This window comes from Raphanus sativus, chromosome 4 (genome assembly GCF_000801105.2).
Source record: "Raphanus sativus cultivar WK10039 chromosome 4, ASM80110v3, whole genome shotgun sequence".
Lineage (NCBI taxonomy): Eukaryota > Viridiplantae > Streptophyta > Magnoliopsida > Brassicales > Brassicaceae > Raphanus > Raphanus sativus.
The window spans coordinates 42,613,157-42,638,463 of NC_079514.1; the positions used below are offsets into that span (position 1 = coordinate 42,613,157).

General features: G+C 35.0%; 7 protein-coding genes, 1 non-coding gene and 1 pseudogene across 8 annotated transcripts; 4 read left to right on the forward strand and 5 right to left on the reverse strand.

Annotated features, from left to right (window-relative positions):
* The first annotated feature begins 5,083 nt into the window (after positions 1–5,083).
* Positions 5,084–7,181, forward strand: LOC108855213 (hypothetical protein At1g04090). The gene is made up of 2 exons (XM_018628977.2): positions 5,084–5,303; positions 5,450–7,181. Exons 1-2 carry the CDS (start codon positions 5,183–5,185, stop codon positions 6,985–6,987), a joined length of 1,659 nt encoding a protein of 552 aa, XP_018484479.1. The 5' UTR covers positions 5,084–5,182; the 3' UTR covers positions 6,988–7,181.
* A 794-nt stretch (positions 7,182–7,975) lies between these two features.
* On the reverse strand, positions 7,976–8,057 carry TRNAS-GCU (transfer RNA serine (anticodon GCU)). The gene has a single exon. It is a non-coding gene; the product is annotated as a tRNA-Ser (tRNA).
* A 3,227-nt stretch (positions 8,058–11,284) lies between these two features.
* Positions 11,285–12,258, forward strand: LOC108853620 (VQ motif-containing protein 18-like). The gene has a single exon (XM_018627026.2). The coding sequence runs from the start codon at positions 11,375–11,377 to the stop codon at positions 11,915–11,917; it is 543 nt and encodes a 180-aa protein (XP_018482528.2). The 5' UTR covers positions 11,285–11,374; the 3' UTR covers positions 11,918–12,258.
* Positions 12,259–13,381: 1,123 nt separating this feature from the next.
* LOC108848439 (citrate synthase 4, mitochondrial) lies at positions 13,382–17,553 on the forward strand. Its single transcript, XM_018621802.2, has 20 exons — positions 13,382–13,474; positions 13,721–13,800; positions 13,894–13,956; positions 14,105–14,146; positions 14,329–14,394; positions 14,478–14,543; positions 14,652–14,765; positions 14,856–14,919; positions 15,045–15,127; positions 15,229–15,278; positions 15,362–15,439; positions 15,581–15,709; positions 15,807–15,849; positions 15,956–16,042; positions 16,224–16,325; positions 16,565–16,672; positions 16,749–16,799; positions 16,970–17,043; positions 17,117–17,168; positions 17,263–17,553. Exons 2-20 carry the CDS (start codon positions 13,750–13,752, stop codon positions 17,359–17,361), a joined length of 1,422 nt encoding a protein of 473 aa, XP_018477304.1. The 5' UTR covers positions 13,382–13,474; positions 13,721–13,749; the 3' UTR covers positions 17,362–17,553.
* A 74-nt stretch (positions 17,554–17,627) lies between these two features.
* Positions 17,628–18,464, reverse strand: LOC108848440 (uncharacterized). The gene is made up of 2 exons (XM_018621803.2): positions 18,307–18,464; positions 17,628–18,142 (listed from the first exon to the last, which is right to left on the reverse strand). The coding sequence occupies exons 1-2, from the start codon at positions 18,364–18,366 to the stop codon at positions 17,789–17,791; spliced, it is 414 nt and encodes a 137-aa protein (XP_018477305.1). The 5' UTR covers positions 18,367–18,464; the 3' UTR covers positions 17,628–17,788.
* A 441-nt stretch (positions 18,465–18,905) lies between these two features.
* Positions 18,906–19,913, reverse strand: LOC108854819 (protein VACUOLELESS GAMETOPHYTES). The gene has a single exon (XM_018628486.2). It carries the CDS (start codon positions 19,855–19,857, stop codon positions 19,111–19,113), a length of 747 nt encoding a protein of 248 aa, XP_018483988.2. The 5' UTR covers positions 19,858–19,913; the 3' UTR covers positions 18,906–19,110.
* A 666-nt stretch (positions 19,914–20,579) lies between these two features.
* On the reverse strand, positions 20,580–21,498 carry LOC108854820 (protein VACUOLELESS GAMETOPHYTES-like). The gene has a single exon (XM_018628487.2). The coding sequence runs from the start codon at positions 21,469–21,471 to the stop codon at positions 20,728–20,730; it is 744 nt and encodes a 247-aa protein (XP_018483989.1). The 5' UTR covers positions 21,472–21,498; the 3' UTR covers positions 20,580–20,727.
* Positions 21,499–22,270: 772 nt separating this feature from the next.
* On the reverse strand, positions 22,271–23,182 carry LOC108854818 (protein VACUOLELESS GAMETOPHYTES-like; annotated as a pseudogene).
* Positions 23,183–23,798: 616 nt separating this feature from the next.
* LOC108854815 (uncharacterized) lies at positions 23,799–25,255 on the forward strand. The gene has a single exon (XM_018628484.2). The coding sequence runs from the start codon at positions 23,858–23,860 to the stop codon at positions 25,124–25,126; it is 1,269 nt and encodes a 422-aa protein (XP_018483986.1). The 5' UTR covers positions 23,799–23,857; the 3' UTR covers positions 25,127–25,255.
* Positions 25,256–25,307: the final 52 nt, after the last annotated feature.

The following is a 25,307-nucleotide window of genomic DNA, read 5'->3' on the forward strand; positions in this document are numbered from 1 at the left end:
AATTAATACAAACGATGATATTATGAAATCTAATGCCTACATATATAAATTTTACAAAAAAAATAGTAACAATTAGTTTATATTTTATTTTCATTTGTTAATATATTTTGAATCATTCTACAATTTATATTTATAAAATTAATTATACTATAAAATTATATATTCTTATTTTAGTTTAATCTATGATATTAGATATAAGTTGGATTAGGCGAGTTACTCATGTTGTGAATATATTAAGTTGCATGTATTATTACAAATTCAAACTGAAATATAATTATTTTTACTATAGTTAAGTCATATCAAATTATTTTTATCTATCGTTTAATGTGCATGTACTTTCATATATTTATCAATGATCACAATGAAGTTACATACATAAGTAAATGGTATATTTTGGAAACTCATGAACACATATCAATATCTACAGTAATTAAAATATTTTATAAATTCTAAATAATTTTATGCCTTTGATTTATTGAATGGTAAACTGAAACTTATTTTAAATAATCTTAAAATTCTGAATTCATATTTGCTTTCATATTTTGATTATGGTTATGTTAAGTTCCACAAACATAAAATTTAAAAGCAAATTTAATAATTATTTAATATTAAGAAAACATATAATTTAATAATCATAAAATATAATATATCTACCTTGTTAAAATATATCATGTTATTTTAATTAAAATATTTTGTTATTATTTGATTAAAAGATGTTTACTGTTAAAATCTAGTTTTCATTATCTAATATCTCTTAAAAATAAAAAGTAAAACAATTGTGATTATATTTGAGAAAAATATAATTTATAGATATTTTTGCTGTAATTTAAAGATATTATAGTCAAATAAATATATGAAAATAAATAGAAAATTTCAATAACACTAATTATAAACTATTTGTAGTCAATTAAACATATATTTGTTAATGTTACTTAATTATTTTATGTAATAATCTAAGAAAATAGATAGATATATAAAAATATTTTTATTATTTTGAAATTGTACTGTTTAAAATTATGTTTTAAAATAAATAATATTTATTTTACTAATATCAAGATTATCTATGTGAAATTTTCTTTTATGTAATCAAATTATATACAATATATATTTTTCATCTATGAAAATATAGATATAAAAAATTATTTTATTACTTCAAAAGTATATTTTATGTTATTTTTAAATGGAATATTACTATTTTGTGAACTTTCCTTTTTAATGAAATAATATTATATATGCATATATTTTCGTTTTTAAATTTTCTTTTAAACTTCATAAATGTTTCCTTTTTATTATATATGTTATTTGGAAAATTTAAAAGGAAAATAAAAAAAATCAATAAAAATATTTAATAATAATAATTTTGATTCATTAAGGGTATCCGTGTAATTAACCATAGTGAGAGTTAACGTGAACGCGACACGTAGGAAACTGACTTCTCAAATAATATTATAGAGATTCTTGGGTTCACTCCCTAGGGTGAACCTCTAGGTTCACCAACCAATAGGATTTAGTTATTTCAAATTTGACATCTTTTGAAAAAGGAAACAAAATATTGTCAAATTATATTACGTTTTAAAAATAAAAAATAAAGTAAAAATAAATAAAATAATACTAAATGCAAAAAAATAAGTATTTTTTTCAAAAAAAATTAATACCACAAAAAACACTAATCTCTAAATGTTAAACCCTAAATCCTTTAGTAAACTTTTGGATAAATTATAAAACTTTGATTTAAAAAAAAACTATTTATAACACAATCAACAAAAAACTATACCCTAAATCCTAATCCTAAACTCTAAACCTTTGGGTAAACCCTAAACCCTTAGGTAAATCCGAAATTCTTGGATAAATCTTAAAATTTAAGATTTATCCAAAAGTCTAAGATTTAATGTTTGTTGGGAGCGTTAAAAATATTTTTTTGAAAATATTTGTTTTAGATTAAAAAGTTTTGTTTTTGTGATTAGTATAATTTTTATTTAATTTTTATTTTGAAAGTATAATATAATTCGATAATATTTTGTTTCCTTTTTTAAAAGATATTGAATTTTAAATAACACAATCCTATTGGTTGGTGAACCTAAGGGTTCACCCTAGGGGGTGAACCCAAGAATAAGTCGTTTCATAATATGTAGTTATCACTAATGTGTTGCCGTTTGACTTCATTTCCGGTCTCTCTTTTGTGCTTATTTAGAAACAAAATATCTTCAAACACAGTTATTATTTCGATGTCATATGTAAAAGAATGATGTATTTCTCTTTGGTTGACTCATATTGTTTGAAGTTCAAACAAAAATAGAATCTTTCTAATAAATGGTGATCGTTATTAATTAAACATGATTAAAAAAATCATATGGAAACATTCCATGGCATATATGGTATTGTGTTTTCTTGACTTGTGTAGTTGTACCAGTAACAAATACTACAATAGGATGATAAAGGTTTCCAATCATCACTATTTTCAGAAAACTTCATAGAATGATAACATCTTTAAGCATAATTTCAGAAAAACCTATCACATAATTTGCTAGTGGTTATGATAGTAACACAATGTGGGCCATGACTTAAGTTTTGCATCATTCTCAGCAAAACTGTTTTTTTTTTCTTAATTTGTTAAATTACAGTACTCTTATAATCTTTCATCGTTTGCATATTCTTCGTTTTAATCTTGTTACATCTAAATTACAGTGCTTGTCATTATTCTTTTTACATAGTTTACATCTATATTATTTGTTTTAATCTTGTACAGAGTGAAAGAGAGATATGTAATAGATTGTGTTCATGTCACCGACTAACCTGCTTTTTGATCATCATTTAATTAAACACCAGACCATCCATGTTTTGTTTCATTCAGTATTTACTGGACGGTAAGCTCCCCTTTTCTATAAATTGATGTGCAACCCTACACATATTCACTAGTTTTGGATTCTGATCATAATATGCAACTTTATTTTAAGAGCAATAATCCGAAACACACAAATTCAAACTTAAGAAATTCACATATAAAACTTATCAAAACTTTCTCGTTTAATAAACTTTTGAATAACCTTTCCAAGTTTTTAAAAATCTAAATAATATTAAACTATTCTTGATATTTTGTTGTTTGTTATAAAACGCCATGTGAAACTTGTATTGATGTTGCTCATACACTTAATAAATCTAGCATGTACATAATACATTTAACCTGAATTGTCACGAATTTTATATTATTAAATTTAGGTTTATCATGACTTATAACTTTTGAATCTAAAACCAATTGGTAATGTAAATTAATCTTATTTTTTATGTATTAGTTAATTATTTTTTAGATGCTGAAACATGTGCAACTGTTGAAATAAACGTGTGCAACTGTTGAAATAACACTGTATTAAAATTGGGTTTATCATGAGATATACCTTAAAATTAATTAGCTATAATTAGATTGAACTTGCAATATGGGACCTAAACATATATCTGCATCTAAACTAAACCAAAAATGGATATTGTCGATTATTTAGGACTGCGGAAACTGGTGGCTAAGGGTCGGCGAAGAGCTTGTTGGGTACTGGCCTGGCTCGTTGTTTACTTCACTAAAAGATAAAGCTGAGGAAGTTTATTGGGGGCGGTGGAATCGCAAACGAAATGACCGGCGGGAAACACACAACCACCACTATGAGAAGTGGGCACTCCGCAGGGGAATGGTATAAGAAAGCGAGCTATTTCAGGAAAGTTATGATAGTTGCTGGAGCCAATACTCTGAGAGAAGCAGAAAATCTTCAACCTACTGCTGATAATGATAACTGTTACAGCGTTAAAGAAGGAAAAAGTGGAAGTTCTTATTGGGGGATTCATTTCTTCTATGAGGGTCCTGGTCGAAACCTTAAGGGCCCTTGATATCTGGATATTGTATGTGTGTGTGCGTGTCAAAGCTTTTAAGTATTTCGCATGTGTAATTTAAAATAAGAACAGGTGATTTATAGTCGTGAATTGAAAAGAAAAATTCACGTCTTGGCAGTTAAATCCTTGATATTATGTGAATGTAAAAGTTTTTGGGCATGTTTGATGTAAGGCTTTTGTACATGATAGTTTTTGGGCAAGCAACATTTATATTCTGGCGGTAACAAGGTCATGATGCTTTCAGTTTTGTGGAGTTCGCTTTTTCGTGGATTTTGGGGTTTATAGGTAGTTTTGTAAGCAAACCAAGTTTTTTTTTTGAACATTTTCCTTTAATATTCTACTATATGGCTTCCAACAATGTTGACATGAAATTTCTATAATATTCTACTAATAATGTTGACATAAAAGAAGGTTGCTCCAACGTTGTCTGGTCCTCCTTCATGTAATGACATTTTTACTCCGAAAATGTTAATGGCATCTTTTTCCATTATTTAACTTTTTTTTGTAACTGAAAAGGTGCATTTAGGTTATTGAAAATCCAGGACCGTCTCCAATTATTTATGGATCTTATTCAAAAATATTAATGATATATTTAACGATGTAATAAAAAAATTTTAAAACTTTATAGTTTCATTTATATATTTGACGTTTTATTTTGAAATTATCAACTTTAAATTTAGTACTATGTTTACAATTTTAAATTATAACTTATATATTTATTTTCAAAAATTCTTAACTTCTTTTTTAATTCATGTCATGTTTGACCGCTCTATTTACACGTGCTATTAGACTATCCTGTGAAAAAACCGTTTCTGAGACCGATTCCTAGCTAGCAACTAAACATTTTACAAATGATTTTGTATTGGAAGTTAGATATATATAATAAAATCATATAAGTTTTATATAATTTTAACAAGTACCACGTTTCTTTTTGCTATTGGATGAACTGTAACAAGTCGTCACTTATCAAAATTTCAAGTGTTCCCTTGCACGATATGTTAACTTCAGACAAAAAAGAAAGAAAGAGAAGGGATATAATAAACATGAATACAGTATTTTGAATAAAACCTTGCACGACAGCTTCAGTTAGATCGATAAGCATTGACTTCTACGTCTACGTTTGCGTTTTTCTCACTAACAATGAAGAATATGCTTTACACTTATTCTCTTTGGCATTTAACTTCTCTTACTTATGTTATATATTCTTGACGAGTCATTAAAAACACCAAGATACTGAAAATATATATAACCCATGACTTCAAGTTTCTATCGTTAGATTATCCGCAAATCAATCTATCCCCATCTCAAAATGGGAAACTGTCTCTCAATCACGGATCCTTCTCCTGAAGTTTTATCAGAGAAAGTTCTCAAAGCACTTCCCGTGGAAACTCCTTTCAAGTTTCCATCACCACTGCCTACTTTGCCTCAAGGTTTGTACTATCTATGGTTCTTGTTCATGAATGTAAAACTTCTAGGGAATGCCGCTTAATTATCGCCAGTTGATTTTAAGTTGGAGATCAATAAAACTTATCTTTTCTTGGTTTAATAATTTTTATTTTACTTGAGTCATCATCAGGTAATGGGTTTGCGAAACGAACCATTGACTTAGGAGCTCTCGAGGTTAGCCAAGTTTCGACATTCAACAAGGTCTGGTCCGTTTATGAAGGAGGACCAGACAACGCTGGAACAACCTTCTTTGAACCATCATCGGTCCCTACCGGTTTCTCCATCCTTGGTTACTACGCTCAACCAAACAACCGTCAACTATTCGGATGGGTACTCACAGCTAGAGATCTCTCAAGCAACACCTTGAAACCACCTATAGATTACACCCTCGTAGCAAACACCGAGTCACTCAAGATCAAACAAGACGGACCTGGCTACATCTGGCAGCCCGTGCCGGCTGATGGATATCAAGCCGTTGGTTTAATAGTCACAACCACCTCACAAAAGCCTCCTCTAGACAAACTAAGTTGTGTTCGGTCTGACTTAACCGAACAGTGTGAAGCTGATACATGGATATGGGGAACAAACGGAGTCAACGTCTCGAATCTAAGACCGAACATTAGAGGAACACAAGCTACAGGAGTATGTGTCGGAACATTTACTTGGCAACCTCAAAACTCATCTCCTCCATCTTTATCTTGCTTGAAGAACACGAAACTAAACTTCTCTACAATGCCAAACGGGTCCCAAATTGGTGTCTTGTTCAACACGTATTCTCCATTGATCCATCTCCACCCAGACGAAGAATACCTACCTTCCTCTGTTAACTGGTACTTCAGCAACGGTGCCTTGCTTTACAAGCAAGGTCAAGAATCAAACCCTAACCCTATCGAATCCAACGGATCAAACCTTCCACAAGGCGGATCTAACGACGGATCATACTGGCTGGACCTTCCTAGAGACAAGAAGGCTAAAGAGAGAGTCAAGAAAGGTGACTTGCAGAACACGAAAGCGTATCTCCACATCAAACCAATGCTCGGAGCAACGTTCACAGACATAGCCGTATGGTTATTCTACCCTTTCAATGGCCCCGCACGTGCCAAAGTCAAGTTCATCAACCTTCCCTTAGGGAGAATCGGTGAGCACATTGGTGACTGGGAACACGTGACGTTACGTCTAAGCAACTTCACCGGAGAGCTGTGGAGAGTGTTCTTGTCGCAGCATAGCGGAGGAGTTTGGCTCGACGCTTGTGACTTAGAGTTCCAAGGAGGAGGGAGCAACAAGCCTGTGGCTTACGCGTCGCTTCACGGACACGCAATGTATGCTAAACCTGGACTTGTGTTGCAAGGAGACGATGATGTTGGGATAAGGAACGATACGGCGAAGAGTAAGAAGGTGGTTGATACGGGGTTAGGGTACGAGGTGGTTGCGGCGGAGTATGAAGGAGGAGGAGTGGTGGAGCCGCCGTGGTTGGATTATTACAGGAAGTGGGGACCTAAGATTGATTATAGCGTTGATGATGATGTTAAGAGGGTCGCAAGGCTGTTGCCTGGGGCTTTGAAAAAGGCTTTTGTGAACTTTGCGAAGAAGATTCCTGATGAAGTGTATGGTGAAGATGGGCCTACTGGGCCTAAACTCAAGGGAAACTGGACTGGTGATGAAAAATGATCTTGATTTTTATTATTTACTTTTCATGAAACCTGTTTGGTTTGATTCTTTGTTATCTCTATCAGATTCTTGGTATGTTTTATGTAAAAAGGCTATCCTAACACTTTATTTGGTCTACTTGTAAAAACCAAAATACTTTCTTTTCAGTACTCTTTTTCATCAAGATATTATACAAGATCCATTTTATGATAAAAGGATATATATCGTTGGACATTTTTTTTGATGAAGAGTTTTCTTGAATTAAGAAAAAATCAACACATAAATTACAAAGAAGAAGAAAGTTTGAGGGAGAAGAGACTAAACCAACAAATCTTTGGACATTTTGATATATCGTCGAAGAAAGATATATCGTTGGACATTTTGATAATGTCTCCAGACCAATAAATCTTTTTCTATATTTATATGCACTAGCGTCCTTGAGCAGAGCCAAATGAAACATAGGCCTAGGGTTCCTATTTTTAAAGGCTTCAATTTTTTTTTTGTTTTTAAAAATATATAACTAAATTTGAAGCATTTGCTGTACAGAAGATAGTATTTTCATAACTGAAAATCTAAAAGGATAATAATAATTAGTCGTTTTCTTTGTTCCTACCTTTTCTACGACTTAAATTTTTTCTATTTCTTCGAATTTATCCTTCTTCATGTTTGTATGTTACATCTTTGCAATGTAAATGTGGACCCCTAATTTTTTTTTGCTTATGGCCTCCGCTAGTCAAGGTATGTCTTTCTCCGAGTATTTTTGATGAACTTTGAACAACGAGTTAGTTTACAAAAAAAAAAAAAACTTTGAACAACGAGTTCGAATGTTAGCCAAAGTTTACGTAAGCTTTGAGCGTACCTGGCAAAAGAGGTTGTTACGGTTTCTGGTTGAAGACATGCTGGTGGGCTCAGAGCCGAGCCAATGGGCATTTAATGTTGTCTTTTTGGATGGGCTTTTTCTTCTAGATTTTGGTGAAAAGATAAAAATAGATATTTTGAAAAAGAATATCGTCGCCTGAGAGATTCGAACTCTCGCGGGGAAACCCCATGTACTTAGCAGGCACACGCCTTAACCACTCGGCCAAAGCGACGTTTTGACAGAGGCCGAGTTGACACGTTAATGTTAAAACGAAATAGCTTCTTTTACATACAAAGTACAAACTACAAAGGCTTTCAAATGATAATGCGGAGTCAAGAGATTATAATTTTATAAGAAACTAGAGAATAATCTAATTTGAAAACTACTTCTCAACCACCACACTTCTTCGATGTCCTCTTCCTCCACTGTCAATACTAGCGACGGAGGAGAACCAATTTGAGCTACTGATTGCAGCTAGTGGATGCCATTACATTGATTTGCTCTTCCAAAGACGATTTTACTTTACCACGCACAGTAGACATAGAAGATTTCGTGATTTGAGCATCTGCTCGGGATGTGTTCCAGAAAAAAAAAAGAGCATCTGCTCGGGATTATCTTGCAATGTTTTACACCATAATGATTGCATAGTTCCTTGGCTCACTAACACTAAGTCTCAACTCGTGCCCTCTCTTACGATCGAGCTACGGGTTACCGCTAGTGGAGACGACAGTGAAGTTTGACCATGTGGTTCGACGTGCATGTTGACGCTAGAGGATGACTTGGAGGAAGATATGGGACTTGTCCCTTTCGATTTGTACCAAAGTTTAGACAGCTAAAATTGTTGGGTTCAATAGATTCATGTACGTTTTAGAACATTTTCAAATATATACATATAATTACCTTGATGTAATATACATTTCCAAATCTATATGCATTTACCTTGATGTAATATATACACTTCCAAATATATATGCATTCACCTTGATGTAATATACATTTCTGTTTTTTTAAATGTTTTTTCGGATATTAATCTTCTTAATAACATTTTTTCTCTTTATAGTGAGTTTTTCAATTTTCATTGCATGAAAATTAAAATTTTACAAGACTGACTCCAATTAGCTAAAGTGGCCCAAATACACATATTAGTATAGAACCAACAAATAATGCGAAAAAGACAAATTTTCTTAATGAATAGTTAGTTTTTATTTAAACAAACTTGTATTTAGACATTACACTAGACATGTTTATTGAGTGAAACCTAAATTAAAGTACTCCACTCTCTCCAGTTATTTAAATCGATGAATGATGATGTGACTTCTTGTTCATGCCCCCATTCACATACATATTGGATTCAAAAGTTGGCATAGAACAAGTCCTACTGTCCGCGTATGACCATTAAATAAACAATGACTACAAAGATTTTGCTCCCCCTAAATTTATAATAATACAGCTATTTAGCAAAACATCGAATCTCTGAGAATTTTTTTTCCAGCGTTTGTATTGAAATCTCTGAGATTTATAATTTGAAACACGCTAATATCAAATATAGTTTCATATATGTAGATGGAAATAAATAAGCTTTGACTTATAACTTGATTTATCTTAACTTAAATATTGAAAATAATTGTGACCCTCTTCTTATAAATTATTACAACCAAATGTATTGCTTACAAGAATTAACAAAACATGGTCAAAATCACAGAATATATACAATGGTACTTTGCATGAATAAAAGCTGAATTTACACTTTGGCCAAAGATATAAGGAAAGGTGGTAGACTCATAGACTTAAGAGATTTTTGGTTTAGTTAGTACGTTATTTTGTAGAAATAATAGCGCATATTGTTAATATGCAACACTTGCTTTAGTCTTTGTTTGTGAATTGTGGTAACACAAGTCCATCCCTACAAGTCATGTATTTGTAACGACTTTGTTAGAAAAGAAAAGTATTTGTAACGACTTGAAAAAAGAAAAATTTCTGAAGACATCTCGATGTATAATCTGTATTTCAGTCCGAATATCCGTATGATCTAAATTGGGTTTCTGAAATAAAAATAAATCACAACTTACGTCAAGTCAACGGAGGTTAAATACACCCTGTCGCTTTTGTTTGCCCCTATCCCTATGGCAAAACAAAAGTCAACTACTATTTTATGTGCTTGCAACTTTTTTTAGGTTTGTATATTATTTTATTTTGGTAAAAATGTCAGCTATTCAGTGCAAAAATTTAAATAACCAGTTTACTAAATAATAAACAAACGAGAAAAATTTTCCTTTTGTTTTTTTAAGCACTAATAACATATATGCGTCGACACCTCTGACATGTGTAGATCATAGATATGAATGAGCTCACGAATATATATATATATATATATATATATATATATATATATATATATATATATATATATATATATATGTCTAATGAGCTTATATATATCGAAGTGTCTAAATACAGATAGATGTGAAGTAATTAGATAAACATTAACAAACTATCTAAGTGTGATAGATTAGTATGATTGGTTAAAGGTAAATTGCTTTTGTTTAATCAAGTCGGAATTCACTTTTAATCAAGTCGGTTTATATATTAACTAGTAATCTGAATCTACCATTGGAGTTTTCACTTTTGTTAGCTTGTATAGTTCAATACTTCAATGGTTTTAGCTCTTTATTGTAACACTAATGGTTTTAGCTATTACATCCTCAAATCGAAGCAAATTAACTAAAAGTAGGATTATTACTATGTCGGTTTTCAAGTGATGACAGTTTGACCCCACAAATTATAGAAATCAGTATAAAAATTGCATAAGATTTGAACTCCCATCTGCTAATATTGTTATAATTTATACTAACAAAGTTAAATTTTAAATACGATGTCACTAACCAACAGAATGTATGAATCACTCAAAGATACAGAAACGCCATATATCATTGCAATTAGACGGTAATAACACTTGTAAGAAAAAAAAATATACATATACATGCATATAAACATTGAAACAGCATCATAATAAATTAATTTTCATAATTACATGCCGACAATTAACACTTTTCACGCTCCCAAAAAAAAAATCAAATTTGAGACCAAAGATATGGTTCATGCTACCTATGTATAGGTACTTATATGATATGTATAATATTTTTTAATAGTATAGTTTAATTTTGTCGTCAGTTGGTTGGTTGATAGCAAATTCCTCGTAAAATAAAACTAAAAAAATGTTCTCATTTAAACAATACTAATATATATATATACACTTAAATATTTTATTTAAATCAAGTTGGTGTGTGTCATGGAGGGCAGGTCTATCGATGTTTCGTCCAGCACATTATTTATCAACTTTGATATTCAAGTTTGTTATTAATTAAAATGTTTTTGACTAACCAACAACCCTATACTTAGAATTCTACATAAATATTATATAACCAACCGCCGCAGTATTATTCCACGACTTACCAATTATTTTTGTTCAAACAACACATCTCACAAAGAAAAAAAACATCTGATCTTTTCTCAATCGTTTATAACTTTCTCGTCTGTGCTTCTAGTTGAATGGTCAGAGAATCAATGGAGGTTACTCAATATCATCAAGGTTTTAATAAAGGTTCAAGTTCTAGGGTTTCCATGAACAAGAATTCACAAGTAATATCCAAGATCAAGCCCAAGATTCGCATCATCCATATATTTGCACCGGAGGTCATCAAGACCGACGTCAAGAACTTCCGTTCACTAGTCCAAAGTTTAACCGGGAAACCAGCAGCTGGAGAGGTCAAAACCGGTAAAAGGAGTGCCAGACCGAGAATTCCCAAGTCTCAAGAACCGGTTTGCGGAGATCATCAGCCGGTTAACAGGCGTCCGAGTTTCACCGGTTTATTAGCAAACGGTGGAAACCTTGAGGTGAAAGAAGAATGGGGACCCGGTGATCAGCGTACTACTACGAACAGAAACACTTACTTTGACCTAGAAGGTTTGATTCAAGACGTAGGAGAAGATTACTTCTCTTCGTTTCCCATGAGATCTTCTCCTTCTTCACAAGTCGAAAGGCTCATCTTCAACAACAACAACTTCGATATAAAGGGTCACGATTCGTCCTGAGTAACCAAAGGTTTCATCTGATTCTTCAATCACATTGGTTGATGAGATCTAAACGTTTGAGGCATGAAATCAAACGAAGAAGGTCATCTTTTTGGGAACAAAGGCATGTATATAGATGTCTGAATTTTGAATTTGATGGGTATGATGAGAAACTGAAACTTTTGGTAGACTGACTTTGCCAAAAGGTTTTTTGAGGGTTGTAATGAAGACTTTAATTTATGTGCAGTCCTTATTGGAGAAGTGACTGTATCTAATCTTCGTGGGTAAAAAACCCTAGTTATTTTGATTTGTAACTTCATTGATGTGCTACTATTGTTTTTCTTTTTGACAAAAAGATGTGCTACTATTGTTACTGGATGAAGTGTAATATTCTTTGGTGTGTGTGTATGTGTTTGATTAACTTTTGTATTATTTGGAGAAAACTTTGTGGTACTTTATTTCTAGCTAGTGTTTGGTTGATATAGATAATAGAATGTGTGTTACATGTCAATGGTTAGATTACATGCACTTAAAAATGTGATGAATTTAACTTGTAGTTCTAAATAATTTGAAGATATTCAACATTATTTCTTGCCTTTGTAACTTCTTTTCAGCACAATATTTATTCATCTTGGTTAAAAATAGTCTTCACTGATTCTTCTATTTTAGAATGTTGAAATTCAACGGTATGATAGTTAATCAATTGAGAATGATGATCTCTGCTTCTATCATTATCTCTTGCTTAGTTATTAGTTATAGTACCAACTGTTACGGTTTGCTTTCATCCTCCCTGTTATAACAAACCCATAGGTGAAACAGTCTTCGGTACATGAATTTTTGGCAACATATATAACCGTTATTACCCAAAAGACCATATAATATAAAATTATACAAAACAAACATACACTCATCACCTTAACGAGTTTCTAATAGTCATATGGAAAACTCTAGTGGGGTTTAATAGTTAGTCTGTAAACTTCCAAACAATTTGGTTGTCTTCTTCACATTGATCTACATGTGTTACTGATATTGGAAGAGGAATAGAAGATCGTGACCACAATACTAGTATCTGAACGGCCATATAAAAGATGACTTTACTGGACGTTTCCGGTCAAGTATATATAAGTATCTAAACTAATGGACACATGTTCCCTTGTTGTGATTATAAGTCAAATCTTTCGAGCATTAATTAGGATCCATTTGTTCAATTAGTCTGATGCATGTTTGGTTGTATAAGATTGAAAACCTAGCTTTTGTAGGTCTAGAAACGTTCGTGTTGCTTCAAATAATACGATAGCCAAATTAAAATTCGGTTTGGTTTTCCCAAAAGGTAAAAGGCAAAAAGGCCAAAAGTCACACAAGCTGACATGTGACCTGTACCCGTTTGATTCCGGTTCACCACAAGATTCTTTGTCCCGGTTTACTTTGGTTTGCCTTCTCAACGTTTCCTAAGGTCAAAATAGGAATTTTAATCTAATACAAATGGCATTTTGCTGGCTCTTTTTCGCCGTATCACAACCACCACCTTCTTCTCCTCTTCTCTGATCGCCGCCGTCAAGCTCCCCTCCCGAATCTCCGGTATGTTTCTTCTTCAGCTGATTCCTAGCGATTCTCATTCCCTTTATTCGTGTTTCCGTGATTCTAGGAGAAGAACAACTAGTCCTTGATTTTTTTTTTTCGTCTGGAATCTTAGAATTGGCTTCTTCGCTGATCGAATCTCGAGTATGGCTTATAGATTCCTGTTTCTCAGAGTGTTTCCTGATTGCTTGAGCTTCCATTGATTGACTTTGATTGTGAAATTAATATTATGGATACTGTTAACAGGTTTTGAGTTTTTTTCTTCTTCTTGGAGAATGGTGTTTTTCCGGAGCGTAACGGCCTTTACTAGGCTGAGGTCTCGCGTTGTGAGTAGTCTTTCATTATCTCGTACTGAAATTTCGGCTTTGGTTGCTCTGTTTGATGCTTATTGACTGGTTGATTCTGATATATGTAACCAGGGGCAACAATCTTCGCTCAGCAATTCCGTTAGATGGATCCAGATGCAGAGCTCCACCGATATGGTGATTTTTGTTTCTCTGTTTGCGTGTGATCTTCCTTCTAATGTTTGCAAAATGCTATTTTTTTTCTTTTTTTTTTTTGGTTATCCTGAGATTTTGCTTTTCGACTTGCTGCTCTCTTATTTTGTGTTAAATGATGTCAATTGCACAGGACCTCAAGTCGCAGCTGCAAGAGTTGATTCCTGAACAACAGGTAAAAGCTTTGACTCTATGTTTACATGAAATGAAAATTTGTGATGTTTTGACTCATTTTTTTTCCATTGAATTTGTATATTGTGGTTTTGTTTGGTTGAGATTGTTTCTGGGAAGTTAAGGCAGACTACTTCCAGTGGACCTATTTTTGAATTTTTAGCTCTCCTTTTTTTCTAATTTCAGGACCGTCTGAAGAAACTGAAATCAGAACATGGGAAGGTCCAACTGGGAAACATCACTGTTGATATGGTAAAAACATGATGACCCACGTGTTTTTTTTTTAAAATAATCCTCCCCTTGAATCACTCATTTCAGTCCCCTTCTAAATATAGGTGATTGGTGGGATGAGAGGGATGACTGGATTGCTCTGGGAAACCTCATTGCTTGACCCGGAAGAGGTACTACTGATAACTCTTTGTATATCTTAACAATTGGTTGGTTAGATCCTAGATATATAATAATATATATCAATGCTCTTACCTGCAATTATCTTATCATCATTTCAGGGAATACGCTTTAGGGGTTTGTCAATTCCTGAGTGCCAGAAAGTATTACCTGCCGCCCAGTCCGGAGGAGAACCATTGCCCGAGGGTCTTTTGTGGCTTCTTTTAACTGGAAAGGTACGCCTTTTCTGTACAGTTTTATAAGTTGGTCACGGGCATGTCCAGACGAGTAGTTTCCCTCAATATAATATCCTTCTTTACCCCTAGGTCCCTAGCAAAGAGCAAGTTGAAGCACTGTCAAAAGACTTGGCAAGCCGTGCTGCTGTGCCAGGTTTGGTTATTCAACCTATGGCTCTGGCAGTTTGCAAAAGAAAAAAGCAGTCTGTTTATTTTTTTTGTGTGGTTTTCGTGTTACACTTCTACTCATTCCTGACACCTCTATTCAATTTTATGTAGATTATGTGTACAATGCCATCGATGCTCTGCCTTCCACAGCTCACCCAATGACTCAATTTGCTAACGGTGTTATGGCTCTGCAGGTTTGGATCTCCAAACTCCCATTGTTGTTTGCTTGATCTTGTTGTAAATTGTGAGTGGTTACCTTTTAGCGGAATGATAAATTTCCTTACCTGATATCCAGGTGCAAAGTGAGTTCCAAAAGGCATATGAGAATGGAATTCACAAGTCAAAGTACGTTTTTAGAGTTTCTGGTGTATTTTTTGATAGCATTGAAATTTAACATGCTTTATCATCACAAAGATTTTTCTGTCCAGGTTCTGGGAGCCAACATACGAGGATTGCCTCAACCTGATTGCTCGTGTTCCTGTCGTAGCTGCATATGTATATCGGAGGTTAGTGAGGACTAGTCCTTTGTGTTCTCTCTTTTCATGTATCTTTCAGCGTCTGGATTTTCATACTGTGTACCCTGTACAGGAAAGATTTGTCATCCGCTGTTTTTGCTTCATATTTACCTCTCTACTAAATCATTGCAGGATGTATAAGAATGGTGATTCCATTCCCTCAGATAAGTCTTTGGATTATGGTGCAAATTTTTCCCACATGTTGGGATTTGATGATGATAAAATGAAAGAGCTCATGAGGCTTTACATCACTATCCACAGGTCTGTACTTAATTTTCTCATCATTTTTTGTTATTATTTTCAAGACTTGCAACTATTAGCATGATAATTTCTTTTTTCTTCTTGTTTTTGGTTTTAGTGATCATGAAGGTGGAAACGTTAGTGCTCACACTGGTCACCTGGTATGTATGCTCATAGTCTCTCAGTGTCGACTGTTTCACATCCTGTTCTAAAACTTAGATACCTTTACGTAGGATTGACATTTCTGATGGTTATTTCTGTATTTAGGTCGGTAGTGCACTTTCAGATCCGTATCTGTCATTTGCAGCTGCATTAAACGGTTTAGCTGGGCCACTCCATGGTTTGGCTAATCAGGTATTCTATATTATCTATAAACTCAACAAATTTTGTACTGTCAATATATGGCAGAGCTTCTTGAGTTGTCTCTAGTATTATATTATCTAGGAAGTTTGTGATGGTTTTATGGTACATACAACCATAAGATAGAAGAACAGAATCTTAGTTTTTCTATTCTTTTTTGTCTTTGTTGCAACAGGAAGTTTTACTTTGGATCAAATCAGTTGTCGAGGAATGTGGAGAAAACATTTCGAAAGACCAGTTGAAAGAATATGTCTGGAAAACACTGAACAGTGGCAAGGTAAAATCACAATACTCATCTACTTTATCACTGCGGGGCCAACATTATAGTGAATTTACTGGTTAAAATTACTCCAAAAGGATCATTCTGATATCTTATGGCAATTATATTGACAGGAGAAGTGTGGGATCCTGTTTTATTAATACGGCTTCTTCTTATCCTAGTTTAACATTGTATATGTTTGCACTACAAAGATAGTTCACCACATAATTAATTGACAAAGCTTGATTGGTCTTCAGGTTGTTCCCGGATATGGACATGGTGTTCTTCGCAAAACAGATCCAAGATATGTATGCCAAAGAGAATTTGCCTTGAAGCATTTACCTGATGACCCTCTTTTCCAGCTGGTACTTTTGTTTTTCTTTTGCGCTCTTATAAAATTATAGCATTGTACAGTGGCTAATAAAACTTTCATCTCTATAGGTCTCAAAGCTATATGAAGTTGTACCTCCTGTTCTTACTGAACTTGGAAAGGTAATAAATCTAATCTTAGCTCGTTACCAGATGATCAATTCATGTAATGGATTTCATAGGAAGTAAGAAACATAATCCGTCAATAACTTAACGGATGTCTGTCTCATACGGTCATGAAGACCTCAGTTATCCATGTTTTCTGAATCCTGTGATGGCGTTGATTGTTACAGGTGAAGAACCCATGGCCAAATGTTGATGCTCACAGTGGAGTGTTGCTCAACCACTATGGTCTAACCGAAGCAAGGTAAGAAGCAGACTTCTTGCGTAACATATCGTTGAGCCTATTAAGTCGAATATAACATTGTGCGTTTTGTTAGGTACTACACCGTGCTCTTTGGTGTCTCAAGGAGTCTTGGAATATGCTCTCAGGTAATCTATATCATAGATTTACACGTCTTTGTTACTACAAAGCCAGTATAAAATAGAACTCAGCTTATGTTTCTTTTTGTGGTTTGGTTAACAGCTAATATGGGACAGAGCTCTTGGACTGGCACTAGAGAGGCCAAAGAGTGTTACAATGGACTGGCTTGACGCCGTCTGTAAGAAAGCTTCATCTGCTTAAAGCCCACCACTCACTCACTCTCTTGGTGTTCCTTTTGTCTTCCTTCCAGACTGAATAGCCTTTCTACTGACACAGAAGAAAGAAATCATTTTCATGTAGAAATTGTTCTTTCTGAGATTTTTAATTTCCCTGCAGAAAACACTTGCAGTGTGCAAATTTGCATTCTGATAATAAATAAACACTTGTATTCAATTTTTCATCAAACCTCAATCATCAAATATCAAAATATTGAATTACAACTTTTTTTACTCGATGTAAACTCATGATAGTATAAAATAAACAGATGTATTCAATTCGCATAAATCTCCACCATCAAATATCTGAGAGATGCACACATTGAGTCGAGAAAGTAACAAGACTGCATAAATAAAAAAAAGACAGAACAATACTGAGTTTAACAACAAGAAACATGCTCTGCAAGAAAGATTTACGAGCTGTTGTTCTTGTCCTTATCGGTAGTAGCATCCTTATCCTTACCATCATCTTCATCACCGATTGAGGCAGTGAAGTTGAGCCTCTCTTGGGTGTTGGCAGTGATAACAGGCATCCAAACATCAGCAGTACCACTAAGAAGAGTCTGAACTTGCGGGTCCGAAGCAATAGCAGACGAAATCATCTCATCAACATCGTCAAGCTTTGCTGATAACTTGTCCAATTCATTAGCAATCTCCACCTCAGTGAGGGGTTGAGAAGACTTTGATGGCACTTTGGTGACTTCTAAGCCAAGTGCTTCGATCTTCGAACGTAATTCTACTTCCTCTGTATTCGTCAACGATTCAACCTGAGAGAATTAAAAAAAAAATTATGTAATTATTTTATTGGGATCACGACGCAATTGAGATATCAAATCGCAAGGGAATCAAAAGCTAATTCGATTAAGACGATTCCGATTGGGAGCGACGAGGATGAACACGATCAGATGATAATGAATTTAGGGATCGGAACCTGTTGGAGAAGACCTGAAAGAAGCTGGAAGAGCTGCTCGTCCGGTTTACCATCCGCCATTGATAAGATAGATCAAAGATCTCTCTCTCCTCTCTCTTTCTTTTTTTTCTAGCTTTATAACCGAAGACTCTGATTCATGCGGTGACTTTACACAAACGTTAAAAAACAGACGGTCGGATCACGGAACAGCCGCGCGTGATCCTGATCGTTATGACGTGGGTTTTGACTCGGTGGTCTTCTTCTTGTATTTATGATGTCATTTGAAAGTTGTATAAAACCAAATTAGACGATTTTTATTGGTTTTTTTTTTGGCATCAACGGTTTTTATTGGTTTGAAACTGAGACAAAACCTTTTTCCTTTAATAATTCGGTTGGTTTATACAGAGGGAATGTAGTTAGTTTGTGGAGGTCAATGCTAGCTAATCAACCCCTTGGAATATCCTATTTACTAACATACAGTATCGTATATTAGTCAAAAAAAAAACATACAGTATTATATTAAGTTTTGACTTAATACCTTTCTTCAAACATTTTCTTTTTTATAAAAAAAAATCGAGATGGTGATGTATAATGATTAGAACAAATAAACTCAAAAGGCTTGGATTATACTTCTTTTTTTTATTTCAGATAATTGTAATTATTCCAAAGAAAATAACATGAAACTAGCAACTGAAACAAATCAATGAAAAAACAAGAACCAAAACACACACAAGAAAAAAACAACAATCATATTGTTTCAGAGCTCCAAGAATCCAAGAAAGCGCGAGAGAAACATATATGTTTTCAAACTTTTATCATATTTTTTTATATCAACTTCAGGCAAGCTTTTCTCGCTTTCTTAGCAATCTTAGCTCTCTGCATCTCCATGTGTAACTCAATCTGCATCCTCTCCATCTCCCTTTGAGCCTCCAACATTGCAGCTAACTCCGAAGCCGCCGAGCCTCTTCCTCCTCCTCCTTTATTCCCACTTGTACTCGCCTTTCCTCCTCCTCCTCTCTTTGGTTCCACTTCCACCTCTTCTTCTACTTCACAAGAATGTAAATGCGTGCCATAGTCACATTCCTTACAGTAATAAAACCATAGATGATCTGGAACTGTCTCTTGACAGACATCACAGTTAAATATCAAGCCGTTCGTGTAAGGAGAACAGTAGAGCAACGTTAGGGGATGCTCATGTCCCTCACGTTCCACGGACTCAGGCATAGATATGCACCCGACGTGTAGATCAAACTGGCAGATGGAGCAGTTGTAAACGAACCCGGACCCATACTCACTGCACGCGCTGCACTCGTAAGTTGAGGACTCGTACGGTGGGGAATAAAGTAGGTTCAGAGGGTGATCAGGGTGAGCCTTGGGGCGTGTCTCACGTGGAAGTTCAAAACATGACTTGTGCAAGAAGTAATCACATTCTGATTTGGTGCATTTGAAAGCTGCACCAATCAGGTCTAGGTCGCAGCCTGAGCAGATGATATCTTCTTCTGCTAGGGCTTTGTGGCTGCGCAACGGATGGCTGTGGCTAGGGTGCCTCACCGATGGTTTTCTTGAAGCCATTGTAGCTAAAATACTTTTATTTTGTGTTTGCTTTGTGATTCTTATTAAGCTAAGGGGTTTCAAAGCATTTATAGTGAAAATATTAAGATGACTTGTTATTGTGAGTCTTCTTCAGGATGGGAGTAGTGATGCATTTTGGTTTGACTATTTACCAAGTTGTAGTATATAGATTACTATATTGGGACAATAATGTCTCTACGCGCTAATATGATTATACGGTATCTATATATAAGCTCAGTTCTCATTAGGGTTCAAAGTCAAGATGTGGAATTATTCCCTTTGAACCCATCCATCACGGAATTAGTTAGTTTTATTGTAGATTATATAATTGATTAAAATAGCAAATTGTAATTATAGATTCTAAAATATTGATTTATCAAGCTGCAGATGTAGACAATACATGAGTTGACATAGTAAGAAATGTTAGGTCAATTAACTAGGCTTATTGATCTCATTGACTGTGTAGAGATCTTCCAACAGTGGGTTTTTTTTTTCACTTTCTTTCTTGCTTAAAAAAATTGACAAATTTAGAAAAGAAGTGTTCAGATTCATATGATGCTGTCGGCTTTAGAGTCTTTGTGCCAACTAACGAAACAAAAAGTCGAAATAAAAATATAGCATCATAAAATATCTAATAATCATTGGCGAATGTATAATCATACAGCTCACAGTTCTTTTATGCTTATAACAAAATAGATGAAATATTTTACAACAAGCCACACTTTGAAAGAAAGTCATAAACATACAAAGAATGAACAAAATCAGAGATTAAGACATTTTTCTTGGATTGATTTCATAACCGGAATTCACAAAAGAGAGCAATTATTAAACACTCATCATAATCACATAATATTTTATAAAAATTAGACTTCACCAATAATATCTCCTCCTTGGTTCCCATGAACCGACATAACTACCTGCTGTGTCAATAGCATCTAACTGGAGCTGCATCATCGCCATCTCCATCTTAGCATCCATTACCGACTTCATCTCTGAAGCCGCCGAGCTTGTTTCTCCTTCTTCTTTTACTTTCTTTGCACCGTTATCTTCATATGTGGCGCATGAATGTACATGTGTCCCATAATCACATTCTTTGCAATAATACACCCATAGATTTTCTGGCATATCTTCTTCACAAACATCACATATGAACGTCACACCATCCTCCCGACCTTTGCAGGGCGTGTTGTAAAGTAGAGTGAGAGGGTGTTCGTGGTCTTCAGGCTCCACGGTCTCAGGGACAAATGCACATCCAACATGAACATCGTATTGGCACTTAGAGCAGTGGTATGCGAAGCCAGATCCATGCTCACCACACGCATCACACGAGAACGTAGACTGGTTATAGGGTGGAGAATGGACCAGGGTCAAAGGGTGATTAGGGTGAGACTTGTGAAGAGTTTCACCGGGAAGGTCGAAACATGACTTGTGCAAGAAGTAATTGCACTCTGACTTTGTGCACTTGTAAGCTTGCCCAATTAGTCCGAGCTCGCATCCATAGCAAACAATCTCATCTCCTTCTTGGGATTTGAAGACCCGCAAAGGATGATTGTGACTCGGGTGTCTCACCGTTGGACGGTTATTCGGGTTAGCCCTAGTTTTTCCTGAACCCATAATGTTCTTGATATGCGTCTAAGGTTTTTTTTTTGTTGTTTTGTGACCTTGTGGGAGAATCTCTTTGGAACTATATAAATACAAAATATTGAAGAGGACTTTGATTTCTATAATTATGAGATTAGTATTCTTATTAACCATGCCTTAATTTATCATTGTTATACCATCTATATATGTTACATAAGAGTAATTCTCATTGGGTGTCAAAAGTCAAGAGGTGGAACTATCCGTCTAGTATGCATCCATTACATGACTAGTCATATTGTGCTTATATAACTGATGACATAGCCAATTGTAATGAAAGATTCTAAATATTGAATTATCAAGTTGGAAATGTATACTATATAAGAGTTGACATAGATAAAGATGTGATGTCAATTAACTAGGCTTGGTCTCTAATGTATATCATCTCCAAGTCATCTGAATGTAAGTGACTATGACTTCGGGGAAAAAAGCGAAATTACGATAGAAAACCACAACATGAGTTCATTGTATAGTCATTTCAAGTGAAAAATCATAAGCTTTAAACCCTAAAATCTTATTTGCTTAAGATGCATGTAACCTGCAAGACCAACGAATGTTAATCGAATATGCCTATTTAACGATATATTTTTCAATACAGCTAATGCTATTGCTGATGAATTGAAACATTCGTTATTATTATTAATGAATAGAGAACAAAGATAACATATACCATTTGCCTTTTAAAAGCAAACATTTTAAAAATTCAAATAACTGATCAAGTGGATCAGAACTTGATCATGAATTTACTTATTACTTTTTATATTTATTTTGCAGAACAAAGTTACATTGAAAATAATTGTTGCAAATAACACACGAGCAAACGAAATTCCCAAAAGAAATAACAGTTACAAACTTCATCAGTGCATCAAATAGATCATTCATAGATTCAATCACCAATAATAGTATTTCCGCTTTGGTTCATCCCATAACTCAAGTATAGCATCATTAGTATTCTTCCTAATACGTGCCTCGAGCTGCAACGCCGCCATCTCATCTTGAGCCTTCATCAACGACTTCATCCTTTCAGCCGCGGAGTTCGATTCTCCTCCTTCTCGTCCTCTTCCTTCTGCTCCTTTCTTTGGCTGATGATCTTCATAAACCGCGCAAGAATGCACATGTGTCCCATAATCGCATTCTTTGCAATAATAAACCCAAAGATTCTCCGACATATCTTCTTGACAAACATCACAAATGAACATCGCACCGTCCTCACGACCTTTGCATGGTATGTTGTAAATTAGAGTGAGTGGGTGGTCGTGGTCTTCGCGCTCCACAGTCTCGGCCTCTCGGGGATAAAGACACATCCGACATGTACGTCGTATTGGCACTCTGAACAGTTGTAAGTAAATCCTGATCCATATTGACCACATGCGTCACATGTGTAAGAGTGACCATACGGCGGGGAATGAAGCAGGGTCAAAGGGTGGTTTAAGTGAGACTTGTGATTGGTCTCACGAGGTAGGTCGAAACATGACTTGTGCAAGAAGTAATCGCAGTCTTTCTTTGTGCATTTGAAGGCTTGTCCGATTAAGTCAAGCTCGCATCCAGAGCAGATGATCTCATCTTCTTCTTGGGATTTGAAGATGCGTAGCGGATGGTTGTGACTCGGGTGCCTCACCGAAGGGCGATTAACCGGTTTATTTGAAGCCATTAATGTGTCTGGATTAGGTTATTTACGTGGAAGAAACGTTTAACATTTTTTTTTGTAAACTGCATTCAAGAAACGTTTAACATATACAACATAAATAGCAAAGTATGTAGAGGACTTGTGGTTTCTATTTTTGGCTAACAATTATGAGTTTGTTTTGATTATTCGTATTCATCTAGTTGTAATTTTAATATAATACAGAAGAAAGTTGACATTATAATTGCAAGATTTTGGACGCTTAACAATACATTAGATACTCCCACTAGCCATATAAGTTTTTTTTGTCTGCAAATAATTTTATTATGTAGATATAATAATTGTTTTATTTGATATAATAATTAGTTCTTTATGTTTTTGTTTGATAGCTAGTACAAATTAGTATGGGAATATAGATAGTACTACTAAAATCATTTAAATATGAATTGAAATATCCAACTTGGGTAGTTTTTAAGAAGTTGTGACAAAGCACTAGAGTTTCTCAATACTTGAGGTTTCAATATAATCCAAGTGGGTAACGACTTGATCAAACAATGTAACCGTTGACTTTAAAGTCGTCGACTGAAAGCTTTGAATCTCAACATCACACGGTAGAAAAATTCACTACCACAAAACAAAACGTTCCAACAAGTCCCCAAGCCATTGATTTGTGTTCATACCAAGTTACAATAACATTTTATAACCAACCCTCTCTGAACACGTTGTGCAGCAAAAACAATGGGAAGGCCAAAACCAGAAGACTCAATTCGACATTTCAGCCATCCACATCCCTTGTTCAGCTCATCTCTCAATCCTCAAGCCAACTCTTCTTGCGTGGTTTGCAAGTTTAAGCTCCTCAATCTTCCCTCATACACATGTAAACCATGCAACTTCCACATCCACCTAAAATGCTTCGAGTTGCCTCAAAAGATCAGACACCCTTTCGACAAAAACCATCTCCTGTCTCTAATCTCTTCTCCCAAATACCAAGGAGGGCAGTTCCGCTGTGACGCATGTGGCAAAAATGGTGACGGATTCGCTTACCATTGTGGAGATTGCGGTATCGATCTTCACACGGTTTGTGCCAACATGCCTTCTCGTGTCACTCACCAATCTCACCCTCACCACCAACTTTCTTTAACGTTTTCCTTGATGTCGCCTGGCGGGTCCGGATCCGGATCAAGATCCGCTGCGGTGTCTAGCTTCCGCTGCAGTGTGTGTCAAGGACTCGGGTCTAACTCGTGGCTATATAGCTGTAAAGAGTGTGGTGGATTCGATGCTCATTTGTTGTGTGCTAGAAGGAAACTAACTAGTCATGGTCCAAACCGGATGCAACCGCAGACGCCGTTTGTTGTTCCTAGTCCAGTTATTAATAATCCTTTGGTGATGCCAACAATGAGTCCTATCATCAGACCTTTGATTAACGAGATGATTAATAATCTTGTAAGCAATACGCCACAAAGTCCAAGCCAAGTTTCTCAGCTTCTTGATTTGCTCGGACCATTTGGACTGGGGGGTGGATCCGGTTCTTCTTCATCTTCCGGTTATCTAGGGTTTGACCCATCGGTTTTCTCATCGGTTAACCAACCATTTGGACTGGGAAGTGGATCCGGTTCTTCTTCATCTTCCAGTTATCTAGGGTTTGACCCGTCGGTTTTCTCATCGGTTAACCAACCATTTGGACCGTTGGGAGGTGGATCTGGTCCTTCTTCATCTTCCGGTTATCTAGGATTTGACCCGTCGGTTTTCTCATCGGTTAACCAACCATTTGGACTGGGAGGTGGATCCGGTTCTTCTTCATCTTTCGGTTATCTAGGATTTGACCCGTCGGGTTTCTCATCTGTTGACCAACCATTTGGGCTGGGAGGTGGTTTCGGTTCGCCTTCATCTTCCGGTTATCTAGGGTTTGACCCGTCGGTTTTCTCATCTGTTGACCCTTCAGTGTTTGCTGGATTCGATCCTTCCTTGCTCTCAACGTTGTTCTCCGGACTTGGTTTTTTATCCTAAAGACTATATTTTGTCTTTTTGCGTTTATTACAAAAAAATTACTGAATGTTTTGTCTGAATTACTATGTTTAATGGACTTTTTTTTTTCTGTCAACCTATGTTTAATAGACTTATAATAATGTATCTTGACACTATTATATTTCCTGTCATTATTATAAAATCTAACGTTTTGGCTAAACGC

Bases quoted from the DNA above. Each gene is read 5' to 3' on its own strand.
- LOC108848439 (XM_018621802.2), top strand. From the start codon at position 13,750: ATGGTGTTTTTCCGGAGCGTAACGGCCTTTACTAGGCTGAGGTCTCGC. The intron at 13,801-13,893 runs GTGAGTAGTCTT...ATATGTAACCAG, and splicing joins CTAGGCTGAGGTCTCGCGTT to GGGCAACAATCTTCGCTCAG. The intron at 15,440-15,580 runs GTTAGTGAGGAC...AAATCATTGCAG, and splicing joins GCTGCATATGTATATCGGAG to GATGTATAAGAATGGTGATT.
- LOC108854820 (XM_018628487.2), bottom strand. From the start codon at position 21,471: ATGGGTTCAGGAAAAACTAGGGCTAACCCGAATAACCGTCCAACGGTG.
- LOC108855213 (XM_018628977.2), top strand. From the start codon at position 5,183: ATGGGAAACTGTCTCTCAATCACGGATCCTTCTCCTGAAGTTTTATCA. The intron at 5,304-5,449 runs GTTTGTACTATC...AGTCATCATCAG, and splicing joins ACTGCCTACTTTGCCTCAAG to GTAATGGGTTTGCGAAACGA.
- LOC108848440 (XM_018621803.2), bottom strand. From the start codon at position 18,366: ATGGCGGATGGTAAACCGGACGAGCAGCTCTTCCAGCTTCTTTCAGGT. The intron at 18,143-18,306 runs GTTCCGATCCCT...TAATTCTCTCAG, and splicing joins TTTCAGGTCTTCTCCAACAG to GTTGAATCGTTGACGAATAC.
- LOC108854815 (XM_018628484.2), top strand. From the start codon at position 23,858: ATGGGAAGGCCAAAACCAGAAGACTCAATTCGACATTTCAGCCATCCA.
- LOC108853620 (XM_018627026.2), top strand. From the start codon at position 11,375: ATGGTCAGAGAATCAATGGAGGTTACTCAATATCATCAAGGTTTTAAT.
- LOC108854819 (XM_018628486.2), bottom strand. From the start codon at position 19,857: ATGGCTTCAAGAAAACCATCGGTGAGGCACCCTAGCCACAGCCATCCG.